General features: G+C 40.2%; 1 protein-coding gene across 3 annotated transcripts in view; it reads right to left on the bottom strand.

Annotated features, from left to right (window-relative positions):
* Window positions 1-22,718, bottom strand: part of ACTN2 (actinin alpha 2) — a 108,923-nt gene that overhangs the window by 81,420 nt on the left and 4,785 nt on the right. For 2 of the 3 annotated variants that reach the window (XM_065589059.1, XM_065589062.1), the window contains exons 3-4: window positions 8,674-8,753; window positions 7,766-8,320 (exon numbers count right to left, since the gene is read on the bottom strand). In XM_065589059.1, the coding sequence (XP_065445131.1) occupies window positions 7,766-7,891 (126 nt within the window). In that variant the 5' untranslated portion in view covers window positions 7,892-8,320; window positions 8,674-8,753. Of the gene's footprint in view, window positions 1-7,765; window positions 8,321-8,673; window positions 8,754-22,718 lie in introns of those variants that run through there. The other variant, XM_065589060.1, reaches the window with a different exon arrangement.

Genomic DNA, 22,718 nt, shown 5'->3' with positions numbered 1-22,718 from the left:
TTTCATTCACCAGCAATGAAAACCCTGCAGTTTATCAACTGTGTCCTCACCCAGCAGATACAGGGAGAGGGTGGCTGGGAGTTGCATTTTAGGACTCAGCAGGTCATATGAGACATGGTCTGCCACAACTGTCTTTGTACTTCTTTCCATGGCACTCCTTACAAATGAATCCCTTCCCTAAGTTAGTCTCTAAATCCACTAACCTAGAGACCCACATCTACTGTGATGCTGACAAGAAATTGCCAATTAATATTGGCTAGGTAGTGAAGCAGCGGGAATGCTGATATTTATTTTTAAAGATGGTATGTTTTCATCCCTCTTCCTTACACTGTTTCCTTAGGCCCTGGCCCTACAGTGCCTGTATAGAGCCCCATTAAATTCAATGGGATTCCATGTGGGCATAAGGAGACCCTGCTGTATGTATCAGGTTGCTGGAAATTCTTCGGGGCAGAGATCATCTTCATATATGTCCTTGACTCTTCATGCAGATGCATAGAGCCATTTATTTCAATGGGGCTCTGCACAGGCACAGGTCTGCCTACCTGGCTCTCAATGCAAGATTGACCTGTAATTGGAAAGTGCTTATCACAATCTGTGGATGCTATTATACTCCAAATAACAACAGTGGTGTCCTGGGGCACCGTAAGTATAACAGTAATGTTTCTACACTTCCTAATGTTCCTAGTGATCTCCAGCCAGTCCTGGCACCCATTTAATTTATTTTTCCTATTTTATCCACAGAGTGTGCAACCCAGGCTTGATCACCTCTCTCTCTCATCCCAGAGGTGAGGAATGGGGTTGCTGCCATCACTTTAAACTTCTCCTCACCCTGTCAGACTTTCCAAGAAGGAGCGGTATTTCTACTGAGGCTACACCGGTGGAAGCCAGCATGGACTCTGGAGTGAAATTTACTGTAACTATTTACAGATGTTGCCTGCAGATTTATAGAGTCAATTTCTCTTAATTCCTGTTCATCAGTGCAACTCCACTGAACTCAATTAAGTTGCACACGTTTAACTAGATGGATAATTTGGTCCATAATGGTGACTAGTCTTTCCTAAGAGTCTCCTGTGCCTATACATCTAAAATGCAAACTTTTCTTATTTTCTAGTATGATGGAGGCTGTAATTACAGGATTTACATGCCAAATTAATGCATCTTAAAGGAAAAATTAATCTGTATATTGCCAAAGATTGGATATTCAGTAGGATACAAAACAACATGTGTTTTTCCTGATGAGCCTGTTCTGTTCTGGCAGTCTTCACACATGCATACTTCCCAGTGAAATCAAAAGGAGTTTTGCATGCAAGAGGAGTACGGGGTTTAGCCTAAATAAATACTTTGAGATTTATTCTTGTTTACATTTGGCACTACTCTAGCAATGTAAAAAGGTCCTAAATTAAGCAGAGATAAAATTTACATGCACCTTAAAAGAACCCTTTATACCGTCAGTGTAAAGAAGATTAAGGCTCTTTGTGCTGGCTTTGTCTATAATAGTATAACTAAGGCCAGAAATCTCGTTCCAGTACACTTTCTATTAATTTATAGGACTACAATAGATAATCATGCCTGAAGTACTGCAAAAGATGGTATGAGACGTACAGAATTCTGGCATACACACTGCCCTAGTCTGCATATTCCCTGGCATTACAGATATCCTGAAGAGTGAATTGCACCTGTCCACAATCTTCAGCTCTTTTCTTTATCCCAAAGGCTTAAGATTTCTTTTAATAACAAACAAGAATGTTTTATGTCAAGGTTTTAAAACACCATAGCAATAAATCATTATATGACAAAAGCCATCTAAAAATAAAACTTAGGTATCAGATAAATCTTACTGTCCTCTACTTAGAAGGTGGCAATGTTTCTACTCAAAAGAATCGTGAATTTCCATGCATCTATCTTCCTAGGTAGCCACTAGATCAGGAGCACAAAGATTTCTAGATGCTCCTCCCCCACCCCGCCCCCAACACACAACTTCTCCCTCTTCCCTATATTTCAGGTCTTCTTGTTTATCTGTCACTGTCAAAACAGACATCCACTCTCAGCCCTGCACTCCCAGTAGGAGGCACTGATGGAGAGATGACTCTGCACACGAGCCCCCCGGAGTCACACACTTATCACCCACTTCTGAGATAGTCTCTAGAATGCACCATTCTGATGTCCTGGACACAGAAAATAAAGTAAAAACAGTCTTGGGGTTATAACGCATTGTATTTTAATATCACATTGAACAGGTTAATATAATAAAAATTCCAATACATGAAGTATCAATAACAGCTTATTACCCCATGAACTATTATAATTCTGTAAACACAAGATAAGAATATTCAATAAAACAGTTTGTTTTCTTACTTAAATATATCTGAAGTCAATATATACTTTCTGCCAGGTTTGGGGTTTTAACCAAATACATCTTTATATCTGGTTAATAAATGCAGAAAAGACCAGCATTTCTCCTATTAATACACAATATGAAAGATCATAAGTGTGACCAAAGCAGTGTCCATTATGGGTCATTCCATTTTTCTACTCTCATAACTTTTCCAATACATTCATCCTTTGAGAAGAAATTATCTATTCTTGGTCTCTGGTCAAAGATAATTTGTTTTTAAGTTTGAGCAAAATCCTTCTGACACACTGTCTTTATAGTGAGAATGCGGGGAAGAAAAAGAAACTTTTCCCAATGTAAAACAATTCCAACCACATATTTTAAAAGCAGGGATACAGCAAGCAGGGTTATAGGATTACCTTTTGGATCTCCTCACTTGCTAATGTTGAATATCTTAACTCATAGTATTTAATACATATCAATATATTCCTTTAAATAAACAATGTCTCTGGGGCCCAGAAAGCAATTGTAATACAAGCAGTGTTTAACTATATGAAATTAAGTATTTAAATTCCATATATGTTAAAGGTTGAAATAATATGGATGAACCTAATTAATCAATAGAGGTTTGCATACTTGGAGTTACAGTTTGCTCTCAGTTCACATGTATAATTCCCATTAATATTAAATAGGAGTTACAGGGGCACCTCAGGACAAAAATGTGTGCCCTCAGAATTTTAAAAAGCCAGTTTAATATACCTCCCTGAGTGGCAACCCACCCTAATTTAGAATTGCAAATACTATTCTCAGCAGCAGACTCTTGCTTTGTTAAGATAAAAGATAAGCATTGAATTTTCCATAACATTTGAAGGTGTTATTCATAAGAGCACCAATTCTTCACTCTCATTTGTGGGAGCGAACTGCTGCATCCATGCAGAAACACATTGACTCCAGTGAGACTCTGCACAGATGTAAGGATCTGCCCAAATGGATTGCACTGCACAGCTGCGTCAATGACAGCCACGCATCCATTTTTACCATTGATTTCAAGGGGAGTAAATGAGTGCTTTGAAAACCTCACTTTATGTGAAATATTTTAACTGGAATGAAACAAATGAAAAATAGACGGCTGCAAGCACAGTGTTAAGTAGTTGGCGTTAGAGACAGCTAGTAGGAAACAAACAAGCAAATTAGCTAAAAAAAGGAATAAATGAAGCAATAGTGCTATAGCTTTGTACAAATGAAAACAAATTTACTAGAGTAACAAAATACTGCCCCTGTAAATTACTACCCCTGGAGCCCTCAGCACTCAGACACAACCCCATCAGTGTTAGGACTGTAGGTTTCTTGAGGCAGGAATCTTATTAATTATTATTATTTACATTGTGGTAGTGCCTATGAGCCCTAGTCAAGGACCAGAACTCCACTGCTAGGCACTGTACAAACACAGAACCAAAAGATTGACCTTTGTCTTCCTACCTATGTCTAAAAATTCTAGAGCACTTGTTTCTATATATGACATAAATAATAAAAGGCAATAGAATTTATTTTAAAAAGCCACCTATAATTTTAATCCAATTAATGAACATGAAATATCAACATAATGCCCTTTGTGGGGAAACCGGGCCTCAACGGATGTAATGCCTTTCACCTCAATGTCTTCAACATACATGTAATGTCTTTTCACCCAAGCCTCAGCCTGAGAATTCTCCAAAAGCCTTTGAGACTGACTCCAGAATCTCAAGACATTTGGTGATGCCACAGTCGTCGGTGTCACAGGATCAGATGCCAGTTATAAAGATGACATTCATTAAAACCAAAGGGGCAGGCTGCAAAGAATACAGGACTTCAGTTCTTGAGTTTACCATTGCCCCAATTTGCCTAACGTAAATTGATATAGTCTTTTCCCGACTGAATTATTACTGAAATATTTTATTGAAATGTATTAGATGTCAGGTTTTTGTTTTGAAACAGCAGAAATCAGTAGGGAAATCTCAGGCTTTTAAATTTTCCATAGTCAGCAAGTATGGCCTTCAGTTCATATACAGCCCAGCTTGGCAGTGACTGAAAGGTATTATCTCCCATGACTAGTAAGTGGCCCAATATAAACTGTGCTTGATGGCTTCCTTTTAGGTTCAAATGAACAAGTGTCTACATCCACATCACTTGTAGAATATTTTTTAAACAATGAAACAAGCAAAGTGCATATTGACAATGACAATGCACTGTGTTTTTATTAAGCAGTAAACTTCGAAGTACTAATTGACCCTGTTCACTTTCTCCTGAAGATGAAAACAAGACACAAAAATTGAACTTTTCTGATCAACATGTATTGGAAGCATCTCTACACAGGCCATAATGAAGACATATTAATAGTCTCATCATTTAATCCTTCTTTCAAACCTCTGTTTGAAATTCAAACCCTACAATCCCAAATTATGTTTTACACCATTAGCATCTAATATTGTATACTGCCAACTGCTGCACGTTAGTGGTGTTCTTTAACACAGGTTGAACTTTGCGCCAACTGAAACTTTCAATTTGCAGTTCACGTTCACAACAGATACAGCAAAGCGACTCCCCAGCTTCCTTTTGTACAATGTACATCATATTTAACTGAGACTTCTGCAACAAAGAATTCCACAGCAAGAGCCCGGATTACTGCGGATCATAATACCCTATGAGCTGTGGTTATAATTAGCGTCATATCCATTGTAATCCTATGGACGTCATCGTGTGTTACCAGCATCTGTTGACAGATCTCATACCATGCATATCAGTGAAATGGCAAGTCTGGAGAGGGCAGCCCACAATAGAAACAATGGCATTTATTTTTGTCCTCTTCCAAGATTGTCTCATAGAACATATATGCTGCCAACTGCCAGTGTTGCACTGAGATCACTATTCATTATTATATTTGAACAAAGCTTCGTGCCCATGCATTTACAGTCTTCTCCTGGTAAATATGGAAATGGACTTTCCGTAACTTATTTTAGCACCCTGAAAAAACGATTTTGACACCCTTAGATCACTTCAGATCCATCAGGCCATCTACTGAGATATTATTAATCCAGGGGAAAATATACTATCAGACTCCTTTCCAAGCCAAGGAATAAGAATGCCCTCTCTTAGTTATTTTTAACTATATGTATCACTTTGGCATTTCTTTTAAATGCACGTGGCAGACAAAGTAACAAAGCCACAATATAGCTAATCTATTGATGTGCTCTGAACTGCTAACTTTCCACTGAAGCATTGTCTAACTGGAGTGAAAAATCAAACTGGTTTAGAACAAGGGATAGAAATGTAGAGTCCACTGTTGGTGACTCACATGAGCTTTTCCCTGTCCTACTCCCTCCACCCTCCAAACAAATGTTAAAAATGTGCAACAGATTAACTGCTAACAAAAATAAACCCAGATTCTCTGCATATCTGGTTTTCACTCTAGGAAAACTCCTCTGGAGAGTCCAAGAGTTATTCAACTGCCACACTATTAAAAAACCCTCAGTACTTTGTCTTCTTACTACAGCATTCTGTGCATCTGCCCACTCTGCCAAGAACATAGACTCAAATGGGGCACAAGATCGGTTTTATCCTGGATGCTGCAGTCTTATGAATTCAATATTTTCAAGGAAAGTAAATCCGGTTGATGCTATTTGGAAATACAAAACTGTTGTGCAAAACTGAAGTTGTTATGCAATGTGGTATTTTGCTGCATAAGAAACTGTGTTAGGTCCTCAGAGGAACTATAAACACCATACTTTACCAAATGAACAATCTCAATTTTCTAATACTGAAAAGCCTTCCATGCTTTAATTGCCACATAGGTGCAGTACATCAAAATCACTTGCTCACCAGGTAAAATGAATGTCCAGCTAAAATAAATCTCAATGATGACTGGTGTAGTTTTATTACTGGTTCAGAGGATACAACTGAAATAACAGATTCAAGTATTCAAGATATGCCCACAGAGTGCACATTACCTACACACAGTAGTGTCTGAACAGATGGTACCATGCCAGGTCCTGAAAACTAAACAGACAAAAACAAAAAAATAAAAGGAGGAGAAAGGTTTGCAATTTTGCTAGAAGTAGAAATTTAAGGTGAAATCCTTGCCCTATTGAATTTAATGGGGAAAAAAGACCCATCAACCTATGGTTAGGATTTCATCCTTAGTTTCCTGCTAAAAGCAACTAATTGCTCTTACCCTGACAGGGAGGTTATATATAGAAGGTAGGTGTTCAATAGGCTGAATTCTGCCTTCAGATACACATATGCAACTTCCACTGAAATTTTCAACGGGAGCTCTTCACACATAGCAAAGGACAGAATTTGGCCCAATTGCCTGATGGATACCACATATTTTATTTCTGCAATTAGCAGATGACCTCATAACTCCAGATCTTACAGCTATGAATTTCAACATTATCTGTTACTTTAGGAAATAACAGAAATATTTCACGTGATCCTCCCTTTCCCATGTGCTGCTTATGCAACAGCTTAGGTGATTTCTACTTTTTCATGTTTTAATGAAGCCGTATTAGTAATTATCGAGTGGAGTATCAAAACTGTTAACCAAGTTGCTGATAAGATTATAAATGCCACCTGTACTCAGCAACAGAGCATCAGCAGCCTCTATGCTGGTACAACTGTTTTTCAAAATTCAGAAGGTAAGAAGCATTTCCTCCACAGTGGGATGCTCAGCGTGTTTACAGAGTTGTTTCTGTAAGTTGGTAGGATGACAGCGGGGTACCTTTCAGTCCCTAACTCAGTAAATAAAGAGATTTTTTAAACCACAGCCTGAACATTTCTCAAGACTATATTTTCTTAACCACACTGTTCCACTGGATTTGACAGTAAGTTCAAATACGAGTCAACTCAGAGGACCACAATTTCAAGAGTGGTCTTTCAGTTTGTTCCTGGAAATATATGGTTGCATGTGCATTTGGGGTATCCGCAGGCGTAGCTTCTCATTTACACTTTCAATTACCTTATTTTTACAGGCAATCAGGTGCACACACAAATTCAGAGTTCACTTTTTGAAAATATGGCCCAGAAAGTGATTTTAAGAATGGTTAAAATCTCTGCCAACAGCCAGTGTGAGCATGAAAAATACTGATCCAATATTTTGTCAGCAAAGCGTATCAAAAAACTTTCATGATGTTCATTTAATTTCATATACAGCCTCCATTTACATAAAAGAATTCTAAAAGTGAAAGTGAAGGACTATTTCATAAGCTATATATAACAACATAGCTAAAAATGTTTATATAAAGAGTAAAACTGATCATAGATTCCTTTGCAAAAATTATAGCGGTTGAATTCACTAGTGCACATGCATTTACAACTGCAAGATAAAGTGTTATAATAAGGTGGTGATTATTATTCCACAGATACACATTGACAGACACACAGTTTATTTTCTTTCCTGACCTTCCTTTGCTGTTTCTCCCATGCTGGGTCCAGGAGCATGTCCCTATCCCATTCTTCCTCTTGGATCATATACTCATCATCTTCATACTCGTAGCTGTACTGCATACTTGTTTCTATCTGGTTCATATTGCTCAAGGACCAGATTCAACTCTACACTTGCTGTGGCTTTTATTACTTGATTTTTATTATTATTTTTTACTTTTTTTCTTTGAGTTCAGGCAGTGGTGTTTTTCCCTGCTTCCTTCTTTCTTTTTTTCTTTTTTCAAGGTGAGAGGGTGTTAATATTGATGAGTCTTGCTGGCAGGACAGGTTGAAGCTGTCAGGATACAGGTATGAGCTGAACTGTGATGACCTTCACTCCCCTCCCTCCCTCTCTGCTGCTGCAGGTTCCTGTGGCTGAGTCTCCAGAGAAGCCCCGGCTCCAGCTCACTGCTGCTGCTTATTATCCCCACTGTGTCACGTGGCTCCGCAGCCTGGACTATCCCCCACCTTTCTCAGTCTCTCTTTGTAAGTTGCAAGGCAGACCTTCAGCCTGATCAGCAGAAGCAGAATGATCTGTTGGTATACAGAAGACTATGCAATTTTGCATTTGCTAGTAAGTGTTATTAAACCGTTACACAAATACATGTAGGTATTTACTGTGCAGAGAAGAGCAATGATTTATCTACAGGAGCGAAGTCTAATCAAGGAAATTCACCTCTGTATACAGTCTCTGTTCAGTGGCTCTGAACATTTTCTGTGTTTTGCATTATTGTCTTTTTTCTTTTAATTGCACTCAGAAACTGTTGAAGTTTCATCTTTTTATATTCGGTGCATGCATCTGTAGTTTGGAGAGCTGGTTACAATATATAAATTAAAAAACAGAATCAAGATATATTACACACACACATAAACACCACATTACTTACCGTTGGTCCAAAGCTTCAAGGCCCTTGATTCATTTCTCACTTCACCTCCTCTCCCTTTTTGAAAAGATTCTCATGAGTCACTAAAGAAAAGCATTTATCAAGAGAAAACAAAATTACTAAATAGATCAGGACTGGAATATAAACTAGAGAGAATAAAAGCCAGATCTAGCAAAGCGCTGAGCACTCTCAACTCCCACAGAAATCGATGGGAGGCAGAGGATGTTCAGCACTTTGCAGGATCTGGCCCCCTGGTTAGAATGAGGGAATTATAAATTAATGACTGCTAAGGCAATAATTTGGAAAAAAAGTCTTTTGGAAAATTCCCTGGGGAAACTTTTTGTTCTCTGTATGGTGCATTGTGAACAATGAAAACACAATACAGACAGGCACATCCCATGCTTTCCATGTCATATCATTTTAATTTTCCTGGGAGGGAACATTTCTCTTGGGAACTGGCAAGCAGGTTTACTTTGTTCTTCATCTAGTCTATTATTAAACAATCACCTAAGTATTGCCAGCTAAGGTCATCCCTGTGCTAGTGCTTGTATTGGATACAAACCTATCCTCATCTACGAATCATAGAATTATAGAATATTAGGGTTGAAAGAGACCTCAGGAGGTCATCTAGTCCAATCCCCTGCTCAAAGCAGGACCAACACCAATTAAATCATCCCAGCCAGGGCTTTGTCAAAGCCCTTTATCAAAGAGGGAATGCTCCACAAAATTGACCCCAAATAAACAAGGTCAGATTTGGGGCCACTGAGATGCTATGAGTGAACTACAAGGGTGTATGTAACTTAGGAAGTCCACAGCCTATAGTCAGTTATCCCAAAGGAACACAGTTTAGAAATATGCACATTATTATTATGCTGACATATTTTTTGATCATTTTATTTATAAATATACACATACACACACACACAATTTGTGTAGTCATCTGGGTTTTGGTATTTACATGGTAACTTTAAATATTTCAAAACCCAAACGAAAAGCACTTTTTTCTAGTCATTAAACACTACAGGAGAAGGTTGATGTTTACAGATGAAAAGTAGGCAAAAATTCTATTAGGAAATTATTTTTAATAAGCAAATTATGGGAAATGTTGACACCCCGTGTTTTTAAAACTTCTCAGTAATTTGTATCAATCTTTCCAGAAAACATCTTCCCTTGGATAAAATGTAGCAAGTGAAATTTCTGGTGAAGTTAGGGGGTGAGTTTTTAACATCAGGCTAATGGCTCTGACTCAAAGTACTTAGTGTTTGTTTTAATAATTTGCTGTCTTAGGACCTTCATCAGGAAGCTAGCTTCAGTCTTCATTACGGTGAGTCTAGTAGTGCCCCTTAATAATTCTACAATTAAACTATTTTTTTAAAATATTTTAAATAACTTTATATGACATGCAATCAAGGTAGGTGAATAAATAGCGACAAATATTTGTATTGAGAATATTAGGTACAGTCATTAACTATATGCAATTGCTTAACTGTATACAGAAATCATTAGAATGCTGTATATACAAAAGTAACAGACAAACTGTATTACAAGAGAAATGGGGAGTCATCCATCAAGAACTAAACTAGGGTCTCTGAAGGTCCTTGCATGTTGGTGGTATAGTCAGCTGTGTTCTACAGTCTCGATTGGAGCGGATGGAAATTTTTCTTTCTAAACTTTTACAACAGAAAATTGGAGTTTCCGACAAAACCATTTTCCCCCCACAACAAGTACCTGCTTTCTGTGGACATTTTTGATTTTTCATAGAAAAAGCAAATACCCCCCCCAAAAAATATTTTTATTCCGATATCCTACTGTGGTGTTTCATGGGAGTTGCAGATCTATTTCTTCATGTCCCCATTCACCTCTATGGGCCAGGCTACCTAGCCAGACTACATCTCCCATGATGTACTATGGCCAGGGACTCCCAGTACAACCAATTCCCCTTACATGAAAGGAGACTAAGGTGCTTCATAGGAGATAGGGTAACCAGACAGCAAGTGTGAAAAATTGGGACGGGGATGGTGGTGGGGTAATAAGAGTTCATATCCGAATCAAAATATTTTTGGTTTTGATTTTTTGCCAAAAATTAAATTTTCAGCTAAAAAAAGTCTATTTTGTGACCAGTTCTAGTCGCCATTGATAGAATCATTGCCCATCAGAATGAACAGATATCATGACTTGGAATAAGGTGACCTAAAAATGTGATACGTTGGATCTGGGAATTAAATTTTATATCTAATAACAGAAGGCAACTGTTTTGTGTTTGATGTAACTGAAAAAGTAGAATTACCATATCCTTGTCTTTTTAATCTTTGTAACAATCATCCATCATCATTTATAAAGCACCCTCTGCAAAGGCACTCAGGGTGCTGAACAACAATCTTAAAAACAATTTCTCATTAATAAAAAGAGGGTTACATCGGATCATGATTCCCCTGGCTGCTTGATATGGAAGAAATGGAAAGAATGGAATGTGCTCACAGTACCGTTGAAGGCAGAGAGTGGAACCAACACACCAGTGCCCATGCCTTATCTGAATTTGCAGAAGCCCTCCAAACAAACGCCACATGGCGGGGACCGCAGGTTGGAGGGCCAGACAGGCAAAAAACCCACCCTGTCTCCATGGCTGTGAGGCAGGGTGCAGGTACCTATGGAAACAGCACCTGGAGGTGTTGGTTCTAATCACAGAAAGCCCATGCTTTAGAAAGCTGAGATGAGTTCCCCCAGGATATGAGGGGTTTCAAGGCAATGACTTATGACTCCTACACAAGGCTTTAAGTACTTTACCCCCTGAAGGGAGCATGCCTGACAGATTCCACAAGTTTCATCTTGTTGTGTTCCCCCTTCCTGTGGGTTTTACCCCACAGAGGTACATTTAGCCATTATGTCTGTGTAATGAAAGACTGCAAGATGGGTTGGGTGATGCATTAGTTTAGTACAATAGGCTTTAACTTTTGGAGACTTAGGTTCAAATCATCCCACTTTGTCTTCTGCATTGAACCATGTAATAATTTGGCATGAATGGGAGCATCTGTTAAAGAGAGGCCTAGGAGCAGAATAGTAGTGAATTGGAAGTTTTAGGTACAGGATTAATTTTTGTGGTCAGAAATATATGGGTAGTATGTAGTGTAGGCCAGATAAAATGGGGAGGGTTGGGCACACAACTAACCACTTAGCCCCATTAAAAAAAAAAAAAAAAAAAAAAAACATGCACAAAAAACCCCCTTCCTGGTTATAGAAACGGAACCAGGCTACCATTCTGGTAAAAATGTCTGTTTAACAGAGACCACCACTGATCCCTCATGCTGCATGAAGGCTCCTTGTAAAAGCCTGGAAGCCAGAACCCTGCAAAGTTTGATGCTGGCAGCAAGAAAACACTTTAAAGTTAGTTACTGGAACACAAGAACAATGTTTTAAACATCTTGCAGATCATGAGGGAGATGGACAATTAATTATAGACTTCTTGGAATTCTAGGCATCAGTGAAAGAACGTATTTGGGGCATGTACTCTGGATGCCAACATACAGACTCCCACATGAAGCTGTCAAGTGGGAGCCAACTGGTGTGAGGAAATGAGGGTGGCCCAAGAGAATCCTAACAAAGAACCCTTAGCGGGGAGGGCAGAACAGTCAGTCAATCTCAACAATATAGAGCAGATGGAAGCAGCAGGAAATGTCAGAGAAGAATGGAAGAGACTAGTGTGACGGGTTCTCCCTGGGGTGCCACCTGGAACTGGGGTATCACTGAGCCCTCTGACCCACCAGCCTGAGCTCCCTCTCACATTGTGTTGCCGTGACAAGTTGCAAAGCCCTCCAAGCTTGCACTTTCACCAGCATTCACATAGGTAGGAACACACTCAGCTGCAGTCACATGCAGGCTCTCTAACCACCAGGCTCCCAGCCTAGGACCCCAAAGCAGTACCATCCTGCCCTGGTTTAACACCCAGTCTGCCTCTCCCTCAATGTGAAGAGGACCATGCACACTTGTGGTAACCAAGCTGAGATTTTCCCTAGACACCTTAGTCAAATGCACACTGTTTTGGATTAAAACATAAAATAAGTTTATTAACTACAAAAGGATAGATTTTAAGTAATTATAAGTGATAGCAAACAGATCAAAGCAGATTACCCAGTGAATAAACAAAACCGCAAACTGAGCTTAAAATACTAGATAGCGTGAGAATTTGCTAATTCATATCCTACCTGAGTAATAAACAGGCTGGCAGATTCTTAAGGTACAAGCTGCCTTGGCTTTGCAGCTTGGGTTTCCCAGGTTTTCATACACAGGCTAGAAATCCCTTTAGCTTGGAGTCCCAGGCTTCCCCCAATTCAGTCTTTATTCCTCAGATGTTTCCAGGTGTGTTGTTGTAGGGAGAGTGAGGTCCCATCATGATATCATTTCCCCCCTTTTATATCTTCTTCCCACTTGCTGGAAAGCAGTTTTGCTGTGACCTGGGTCAAACCATTCCCATTGTGTAGTGCTATCTCTGAGAGGTTTCTATTGTACACAGTTCCTGGGGTAATCCTTGTGCTTGTGTGCATTTCCTCAATGAGCCATTAACATTGTTTGGCCTTTTTACTGTTCTACCTGAAAGGCTGCTTGTGGGTGTTTACAACCTCACAACATGTTTCAGTGACACATACATAGCCAAACTTCATAAGTTCACATACGATGATAGCACATACAATCCAACAAGATATTAATGTCTAGCCAATCAAGACTTTTAGAAGGATACCTCACAAGGCATACTTTGTACAAAACATTTCCTAATTATATGACAGTGGTGAATATTGGAGTGCCAGGGTGTCACAACTAGTTTCCACCCTGAGATCTAACACTGGCATAGGAAGGATGTAATGTAATGATGTAATGTAAAATGAACTATTATTATTTAATGTATATATCAGTGGCTCTCAAACTTTTTTTACTGGTGACCCCTTTCACATAGCAAGCTTCTGAGTGCAACCCCCCCTTATAAATTAAAAACACCTTTTTATATATTTAATACCATTATAAATGCAAAGCGGGATTTGGGGTGGAGGTTGATAGCTCGTGACCCCCCCGTGTAATAACCTCATGACCCCCTTAGGGGTCCCAACACCCAGTTTGAAAACCCATGGTATATATAGTGCCAGATGCAAGCAAAAAGACAAGATTATTATCCCAAGGAATTTACAGTCTAATATTCAGCTAACACAGATTAAAGCCAACATCAATGGGAGGTTGGGCGGGGTATCAATAGTGAAAGAGAAAGAGCTCTTGGGGGCAGCATTTGATGTTTATTTTGTATTGCACACAGATTTCTTGATTTTTAATAGAGAAAATCATCATATTATGTTACAAAACTTTCATTTATTTTTATAAATAAATTGTGCAGATGATAATGGGGAGCACCTGAGAAGTTAGTAGTAGAATGTTAGCCAAAAATGTGAGTTTTGAGGCAGAATTGATGGAGACGAGGGAGCCCTCTCGGTGTATCATGAGACAAGGGAAGCTGTGGCCGGCAAATGAAGTGGCATGAAAGAAGGTGGAGTCATGAGTGGGAGATGATAAGCTTGATTGTGCTTTTAATCTGTGCTTGGGTAGATCAGCAGTGGCTCCACTAAAGTTGCGGGAGTCACACAGCCATAAAGCTGGTGTCAGTGAGGGAAGAGTCAGACCAAAAGTGAGCACTGAAGCAAGTGGAGCCAGAGAGAAAGACGTGTGGAACAGGAAACAAGAACCCAGCTACAGGCAGGCTCAGTTTCAATAAACCTTGAGAGGGAGGATGAGGAATTTGAATGTGATGTGGAAAGGGACTTAAAGCCAGTAGCCAGACTTAGGCCTTGGCTACACTTACCCGCTAGTTCGACGGCTGGAAATCGAACTTCTGGGTTCGACTTATCGCGTCTAGTCTGGACGCGATAAGTCGAACCCGGAAGTGCTCGCCGTCGACTGCGGTACTCCAGCTCGGCGAGAGGAGTACCGCGGAGTCGACGGGGGAGCCTGCCTGCCGAGTGTGGACCAAGGTAAATTCGAACTAAGGTACTTCGACTTCAGCTACGTTATTCACGTAGCTGAAGTTGCGTACCTTAGTTCGAATTAGGGGGGTAGTGTAGACCAAGCCTTAAAGTGAAAGTGACATACTTTAGCCATAATGTGAGGAGATGAGATGATTTTCAGAGTGGTGTTTTGGACAAATTGGATTAAATGAGATGTGTGTCAGGGAGGTCAGAGATGGAGAATGTAGCAGTAAATTGTCAGGGCCTAGCCAGAAGACAGGCCCTCCCCCTCCAACCTTAATCCTCTTCCAGGAAGATGCTGAAATGGTAGAATGTGACTGCCACCTCCCTTGCTCCAGTGTGGTACAGGAAAACAACATATTCCAAATAAGTAAGTAAAATATAAAGCCTCTCTCTTCCACCTCCATCTATAGACACTACCCCCAAGCAACTGAAGCACTCAAAGGGGAGAGCCTGGCTGAAGGGCAACCAGCCAGCTTGTGATGAGAAGGATCTATGTTTGTAAGGGCACTGAAAGTGTTAAGATCAGCTTAGAATGCATTTTGCTTTTATTTCATTTGACCAAATCTGACTTCTTGTGCTTTGACTTATAATCACTTAAAATCTAGCTTTTGTAGTTAATAAATTTGTTTGTTTATTCTACCTGAAGCCAGGGCAGGTGCTTCCACTAGGCGACCCTAGGGTGGCAGGATTTGGGGGGTGGCATTTTGCCGCCCTCGGCGGAAATTCAGCAGTGGGGGGTCCTTCCGCTCCGGGTCTTCGGCAGAAATTCGGTGGTGGGTCCTTCATTTGCTCCGGGACCTGCCGCCGAAGTGCCCCAAAGACGCAGAGCGGAAGGACCCCCGCTGCCGAATGCTCAGAGGAGGAGCACTGCTGCCTAGGGCGGCAAAAACCCTGGCACCGCTCCTGCCTGAAGCAGTGCGTTTGGTTTGAAGTGTGTCAGACTCCCCTTGGGATAACAAGCCTGGTACATATCAATTTCTTTGTTAAACTGATGAACTCATATAAGCTTGCAGCGTCCAGCGGGCATAACTGGACACTGCAAGACAGAGGTTCCTACGGTTGTGTCTGGGACCGGAGATATTGGCTAGTGTTATTTGGTTGCACGATCCAAGTAGCTTACATGCTAGAGGCTGTGCGTGAACAGCCCAGGAGTAGGGGTTCTCACAGCAGAGCAGGGTAAGGCTGGCTCCCAGAGTCGAGGATTGGAGTGACCTAGCAGATCACTGGTCCAGATAACACCAGGGGAACGTCACACTGGGTAATGCTATTTAAAGTAATAAACTGGCGAATATTATTTCCTTAAAGAAATAATGGACTTAATATATGTGGACTGTCCAGGAGAGAGTTGGGCCATATAAGTCGTACACTTTGGGGGGAAATCTGGAATTGAGAGTGTGTTTGGGTCACCCTGCAGAGGTAAACCAGGCTCATAAAAGCCAGAGGATAACCCAAGTGTGGCTGGCAGGTTGCAGATACACACAGGCAGTCAGGGTGTGGCTTGCATGCTGGAAGGCTGATTGAGAGCGCCCCGGGACCTACTGCAGCAAGACATTGTAAAGCACCCAAGGTTGCAGGCCAGGGCTGACATAGCTCCTCCCTGGTTTGGATTGAACCCCAGTTTGTCACACCTCCCCACAGTCAAAGGGCTGTTCTTGCTGAGATAGATGCAATTTTCACCTCCCTGCACCAGCTTTAAACAAACTGGCTCATTGTATCATTTTAAATGAAACAGACATCATATTTCACTTAGCTCATTTTAAAAATCCTCTTCAACCTCACTGAGATTTCTCATTCCCCCATCAATAACATCCCCCAGAAAACTTCCAATGTTCACTAGGCCTTTCAATTCACTTCATCTTTTTCTCATCGTCTCACCCCCAGAATCCTCTCCTATTCTATACTTTTGTTAGAATTTTAAAAACAGTAAACCTTGTAACCTTATTCCTATGGATCACTCTTTCAAATTAACCAAAATATAGAGACAAAGAAATTAATTATACATTTCTACTAAATCAATCAGCAATGAAACAGTTAACAGCGTTGACATTTAAATCACCCTCATTATGTTTCAGAGTCAACACCCCAGATTGTGAATGGAGCACTTCACATCTGTCAAAGCTGTTTCAGACAAATCCTACAGGAAGACAAAAGATCCTCTAAATTTGCACTTGAATTTTGAAGGAATCTTCTAGCCAGGGGCAGGGCTTATCTCTCTCTAACAAAAATCTGGGCTTTCCAATCCCATGAACTATCATCTCAAGGAGAAAGGGCAATTTCACAGAGGGCTAGCACTTCAATCCTACGCCCTGAATCCCCCATCTTCATGTCTGGGTACTAACTCCCAAATAGAAAACCCTTGGGAATAAGTGCTGACAGGGTTATCATTCATTCCCATGTATTTCCTCTATGGTTTTCCAGAAGATGCTGCTACGGAGATTGAGTCTCTCCATGCCATGCTACCACTAAGCCTAGGGAGCCACGTATGCCTTGTCTACACTTATGGTGATGTGTAGAGTATTACACGACAAGCACAGGCACAAGTGTGTAGCTACACATGGCAGTGAAAGACTAGCAAGGTGGAGGCAAAGGGAAAGGCTCTGGGAGCTGCTGGAGCCTTTCCCCGCTTTCTTCCCCCAGCCAGAGCCTTTCCCCGCTGCCGGAGCCTTTCACTGGCGGGGGCAGGGGTAGGTCCAGCAGCATACACGGCTAAAAATAGGAGGGAGGCACTGCTTGAGCATGTGGAGAGATGAGCAGGGTGTATACCCTAAGGTTTAGGTATGTAAGGCACTCTGTTCTACTCACCTAAGCTGTGCCTTACCGTCCACATTGCTATTTACACCTATGCTAGCTGGGTGGCCAGTGTCTCTACTCTACAGGCTGCCCTAAGTGTAGACATACCCGTTTATGTGTAGGGGCTTCTATGGAGGCAGAAGGAAAGGCGATGATGACTCTCTCTGACAAATATAGTGGCATTTTTGTGAGTTTTCCCCTATTTTCATTCCTTTTGCAGTGAAATGGAGATGAATTTGCAGACTTGGTAAGATAGGCCTGCAATGAGTCACATAAGGAGAGACAGCTTTCCAACCAGAAGGGCTGGAAACTGCTTTTTAAAAAAATAATTGAAAATCTCAATTCCACAGAAAACTTTGGAAATACCAAAAATCCTAGAGAAAGGGAGAATTCATGACATGTGTTAAAATCTTAAGTGCTAATTCCACTGGCTCACATTTCACTCACAAAAGAGTAAGGGCTTGGCTACACTCGAAACTCCAAAGCGCTGCTGTGGGAGCGCTCCCGTGGCAGCGCTTTGAAGTGCAAGTGTGGTCGCGGCGCCAGTGCTGGGAGAGAGCGCTGCAGGTACTCCACCTTCCTGAGGGGATTAGCTTACAGCGTGCTCCCAGCGCTGGGGCACTGTTTACACTGGCGCTTTACAGCGCTGTAACTTGCTGCACTCAGGGGGTTGTTTTTTCACACCCCTGAGCGAGAAAGTTGCAGCGCTGTAAAGCGCCAGTGTAGCCAAGGCCTAAGAGAAGAAATCCTCAAAGTTAAAGGGACCCCAAGTCTTGGGTCAACTGCCAATATAAGCCTGAACCAGTGACCAAAAACAAAAAGCCATTTTATTTTCAACATTGATTATAGGTGTGGTTTCCAGTAGCCTTTCACTTGTGACAAATATTAGCTCTAAATTTGTTTGTTTTTTTTAAAGTTTAAATTACAAAATTTAAGATTATTTTAAATGAATTTAAAGCAGACATTGTCAATGTAGCTTAGGCTAAAATTCTGGATTCGGTTAAAAATGGTGAGGGGCTGACAAAGGCAAATATAAGTGGAAAGAAGTTGCATATTATATATGTAATTTTAAATTAAAAATAAATAAGAGAACAAAGTTTAATGGAATATTTAGGCTCTCTTCTTCAGGGCTGATCTATACTACAAAGTTAGGTCAGCTTAACTATATTGTGCAATATTGTGAAAAATGTCATGTACTGATGTAATTAAGCTGACCTGAGCCCCAGTATAGACACTGCTGTCTCGACGGAAGAATTCTTCCATTGATCTTGCTACCACCTCTTGGAGAGGAGGATTTACTACAGTGACAGAAGAACCCCTTCTGTCACTGTAATAAGTGTCTACACTACAGCAGCACAGCAGCAGCTGTAGCATTTCTAGTGTAGACATACCCTCACTTTTGTGACCCCAAACACCACCCCATTTTGCTAGTGCAGAAAAACCAAGAGGTGAAGTAGAATACACAACAGTAAATACGTGTTAAATTGGTTTCATTGTCTTAGTTGAGCAAAATAGTAATTAAAAAGAGCATATATTCTGAAAAATAAGGCCCAGATCCTGCACTGACCTCCATTTAGGTGGATACTTCTGTATGCGTACACAGGCCCAGGGGCTCTCTTTTACAGAGCTCACTGCAGAGTCTGGCCCTGTTTGATTTCTGAAATCAGTTTTAATGAGCTAAGGTGTTATTAGCTATGTAAAAGCCAAGTATTATTATAACCAGGGACGGTGTGTCTTTAAAAAGTGAAAAATAAACAGAGCATGATTATAAAGAGTCTAATAGAAAAACTTTTGAAGTCAAGAAAATGATATTTGAAGGAAGAGTAGGTAATTTATCAACACAACAGGGATATATATGAATGATATTATTCTTATTAAAAAGAGTTATAATACTTAAAACATGTTTCAAAGTAAAAAAAAAAAAGAAATATAGAGTATTGAAAGACATGTCTGGTTTCATAACAACTGACCTTGTCAAAGGATCCCAAAGTGTTTCACAATCTATATATAGGAATAACTTCTTCTGCCACTGAAACACAACCATGGATGAATGCAGCAGGAAACATTTATAGAATATACAAATACTACCAAGCATGGCAGCTTTATGAGTACAGAGAAGATGCTGATGAGACTGCCATCATCAAGTTTTGCCCACTGTTTTGACAGAGAGGAAGGAAGGTTCTGTGGTTAAGGCTCTGGACTGGGACTCAGGAAATCTGGCTCTGCTTGAGACTGTGTGACATTGAGCAGGTACAGTGAGATTTTCAAAAGAGCTCGGTACTGGCCTAACTGCTTCCACGGAAATAAGTGATCTCTCTGTGCCTCCATTCCTCAACCTGTAAAACAGGGTAAATTATGTTTCTATTCTCCCACTATTTGTCATGTCCATTTAGATTATGAGAAATGTGGGGCAGAGACTTTCTTTCACTGTATGTTTGTAACTTGCCTATGCACTACTCTAATACATAATAATAATAAATAATAATAATAATAATAAACAAACTGCACTGTGAATGTTGAAAGATTTAATATAATGCAGGACAGACCCCTTAATAGTGACTCGACCTGTTGCCAATTTAGAACCTAGATTAAACAAATATTGCTACTTTCATGAATCACAGGAACTCTCGGATCTTAAATTTCTCTCTGCTCCCTTCTAAAATTCCACTCCAGAGAGGCCATGACACCTGCATCCCTAGCTCCACTAGGAGACTGCCTCCTTGTTTCCATGGGTCCTACCTCGGTGACTATAGAGGTATCTCAGAATAGTGATGTGAATTAGTGAAGTGATAGTCAAAGGGTCTTTGTGCATATTGGAACTATAATACCAAAGGAAAAGCTGGGAAATGTATATAGTAATTTATACACAGCATACCTAGTCTGTTAAAGTACTAGAACTGCAGCAGCACTAGACAGACGTTACAATGTAATACACATGATGACAGGTGGGAAACTACAAATAGTGCTGGCATACGATTGGAAAAAATGGTCAGACAGATCCAGGATTTTAAAAATGATTCAGTGATGAGAATGCATGGGGCAGGAGTAGGGGTATAGAATAGCCTATTACAAACTTTCAGAAGAACAGACATGTGTTCTCAGAACTTTGGCTGTGTTCCTGTATCATGCTGGCTTAGTCCCATCTCACATAGATATTAAGTAAGGAAGAAATTATAGTTCTAGTGCAATGCTAAAACCTGTAATAGGCCCATAGAACATGGATTTCAGGAATGTCAGCAGCTAAAAAAATCCATCTAAGAGCTATATTATGGGCTGTACCTGATTTAACCAGAATAGTTTCAAAGATGTGCTATATTGTTTAGCAATGGTTTGGGTATTGCTGAACAAAGAGAACAGGCATGTGTATCAGGTAACGAGGACATGAACAATTCCATAAACTTTGCTGTACCTAGAATAAATTGGCAACAAACACTGACTAAAACAGAATTCCCAGATAATAACTAACTATGATGATAAGTACCAGAGGGCTGGACTTGGAATTATTGCAGTGTGATTTAGAGGTTAGAAGTGGGTGTGGGGGGGAGACGCTGGAAATTAGACACTGCTGAGTTCTAAACCCAGCTCTTATACTGAATCCCTCAGTGACTTTAGCCAAGCTGTGATATCTCTGATCCAAATTCTCTCAGATACACCAATGCAACCCCACTGAAGTAAATGAGAAGCTAACTTGCCTTGTAAATCCAAAATGGATATGACTACTTCTAACATATTCGACAGGGATGATGTTGTGAGGATCAGTTCATGGGTCAAATTCACCTTGGGTAAATGCCACCAAAGTCAACTTAGTTACAGAGGGTTGAATTTGAATCATTATCAAGCATTTGGAGGCATGAGGTTTTATTTTCTCTTTGGAACATGTATGTAGTACAAGATGCTGTTGTCCAAAGATGCTGCTCTTACATTTGGCCTTGGAGAATGTTACTTGGACACTCAGCTGTATCCTTTTAATAGTCAGTGAAGAGAACTAAGCAATCCTGCTGGACGTGGTGGATAAAATTTCTCAGGGCTCGAGTTCTCCAATCTCTCTTTTGATAAGCAAGGGAAGATGAGTCAGGAGGGGGTTGTCTGTCCAGTAATTATCAATCCCACTAGTCTTATTAATGTTCCCATCTCAGGAGCAGTGGGCATCAGCTGACACCTCATATTGCCCTTCATGCTGTCCAGTGCAAGTGTGGTAGCTAATAAGTTCACTATCCCCAACTATAATCCATTCATGCAGGAGGCTCTTGACTTTGCTTGTAAAACCAAGCCCTGTATGCATGAGTCACCTGGTCCTTTATTGGCTTTATTGAGAAGAATATATTATTTGTATATAATGTCAGCTGTAGGAAGTGGTTTGTTCACTTTGGATCAAATTCATACGGAGTGTAAATGCACTGACTTCAGTGAGCTGACACCAATCATGAATCTGGTCTCTTATCTGTGGGACATGACATAGGATTACATTTGGAATAGCAGTGATATGCAGGTCTCCTCAGATTTCATATCTGAGCTGCCTGAGGCTTTTTGCTGATCAGACGCTTTGTTTTATGTGATTTTAATGTCCAGAGGGACAATAGTTCCTATGGCTTGACCCAAGGTCTGATACCTAACATGACAATTGTAAGCCAATCCCTGGGGCTTTCAGGCTCTTCACATATATGTGAGCAAACTGCAGAACTCATTTCTGAACTGAGATGGGGAATTATGATCATACCATGGTCTCCTTACTCACTGAAGTAAAGGGGTCATTTTTGCTCCCATCAAGAAATGTTGTAAGGACTAAAATTTGTAAAGCATTTTGGAAGTAGCACTGAGTATATTTGTTTAAAGTTTACATGAATAAAGCATGGGTTAAGGCCAGGTATAGATTATTCATGAATGCAAATCTCACAGTGGGAATTAATACCATAGCTCTCAGAAGAATTTTAATCCTAAAAAAGGTATTAACTTTAAATGTAGTCTTCTGTTGGCCTTCCCATGTTTTTTTGTTTAAATAGTCTTTTCAAAAGTGAGCAAATGTGTGAGCAGTGGAAAATGGATCATAATACAGGAGGGAATCTATACATTAGATATGATCTATCACAGAATATAGACATTGTTTCTACGTTCTTAGATGTCTTACTGCTAATATCTAAAAATTACTAAAGCATGGGGGGAAATTGCACAAATAGGACTTAAACTAATATAAAAGTATATTTTATTTACTATGTACTACATAGTAAATTGGGTTACTATATTTATGATTAATCTGTT

The sequence above is a fragment of the Chrysemys picta genome, chromosome 3, assembly GCF_011386835.1.
Source record: "Chrysemys picta bellii isolate R12L10 chromosome 3, ASM1138683v2, whole genome shotgun sequence".
In the NCBI taxonomy this organism is placed as follows: domain Eukaryota; kingdom Metazoa; phylum Chordata; order Testudines; family Emydidae; genus Chrysemys; species Chrysemys picta.
This window is presented reverse-complemented; position numbering and strand designations above follow the sequence as displayed.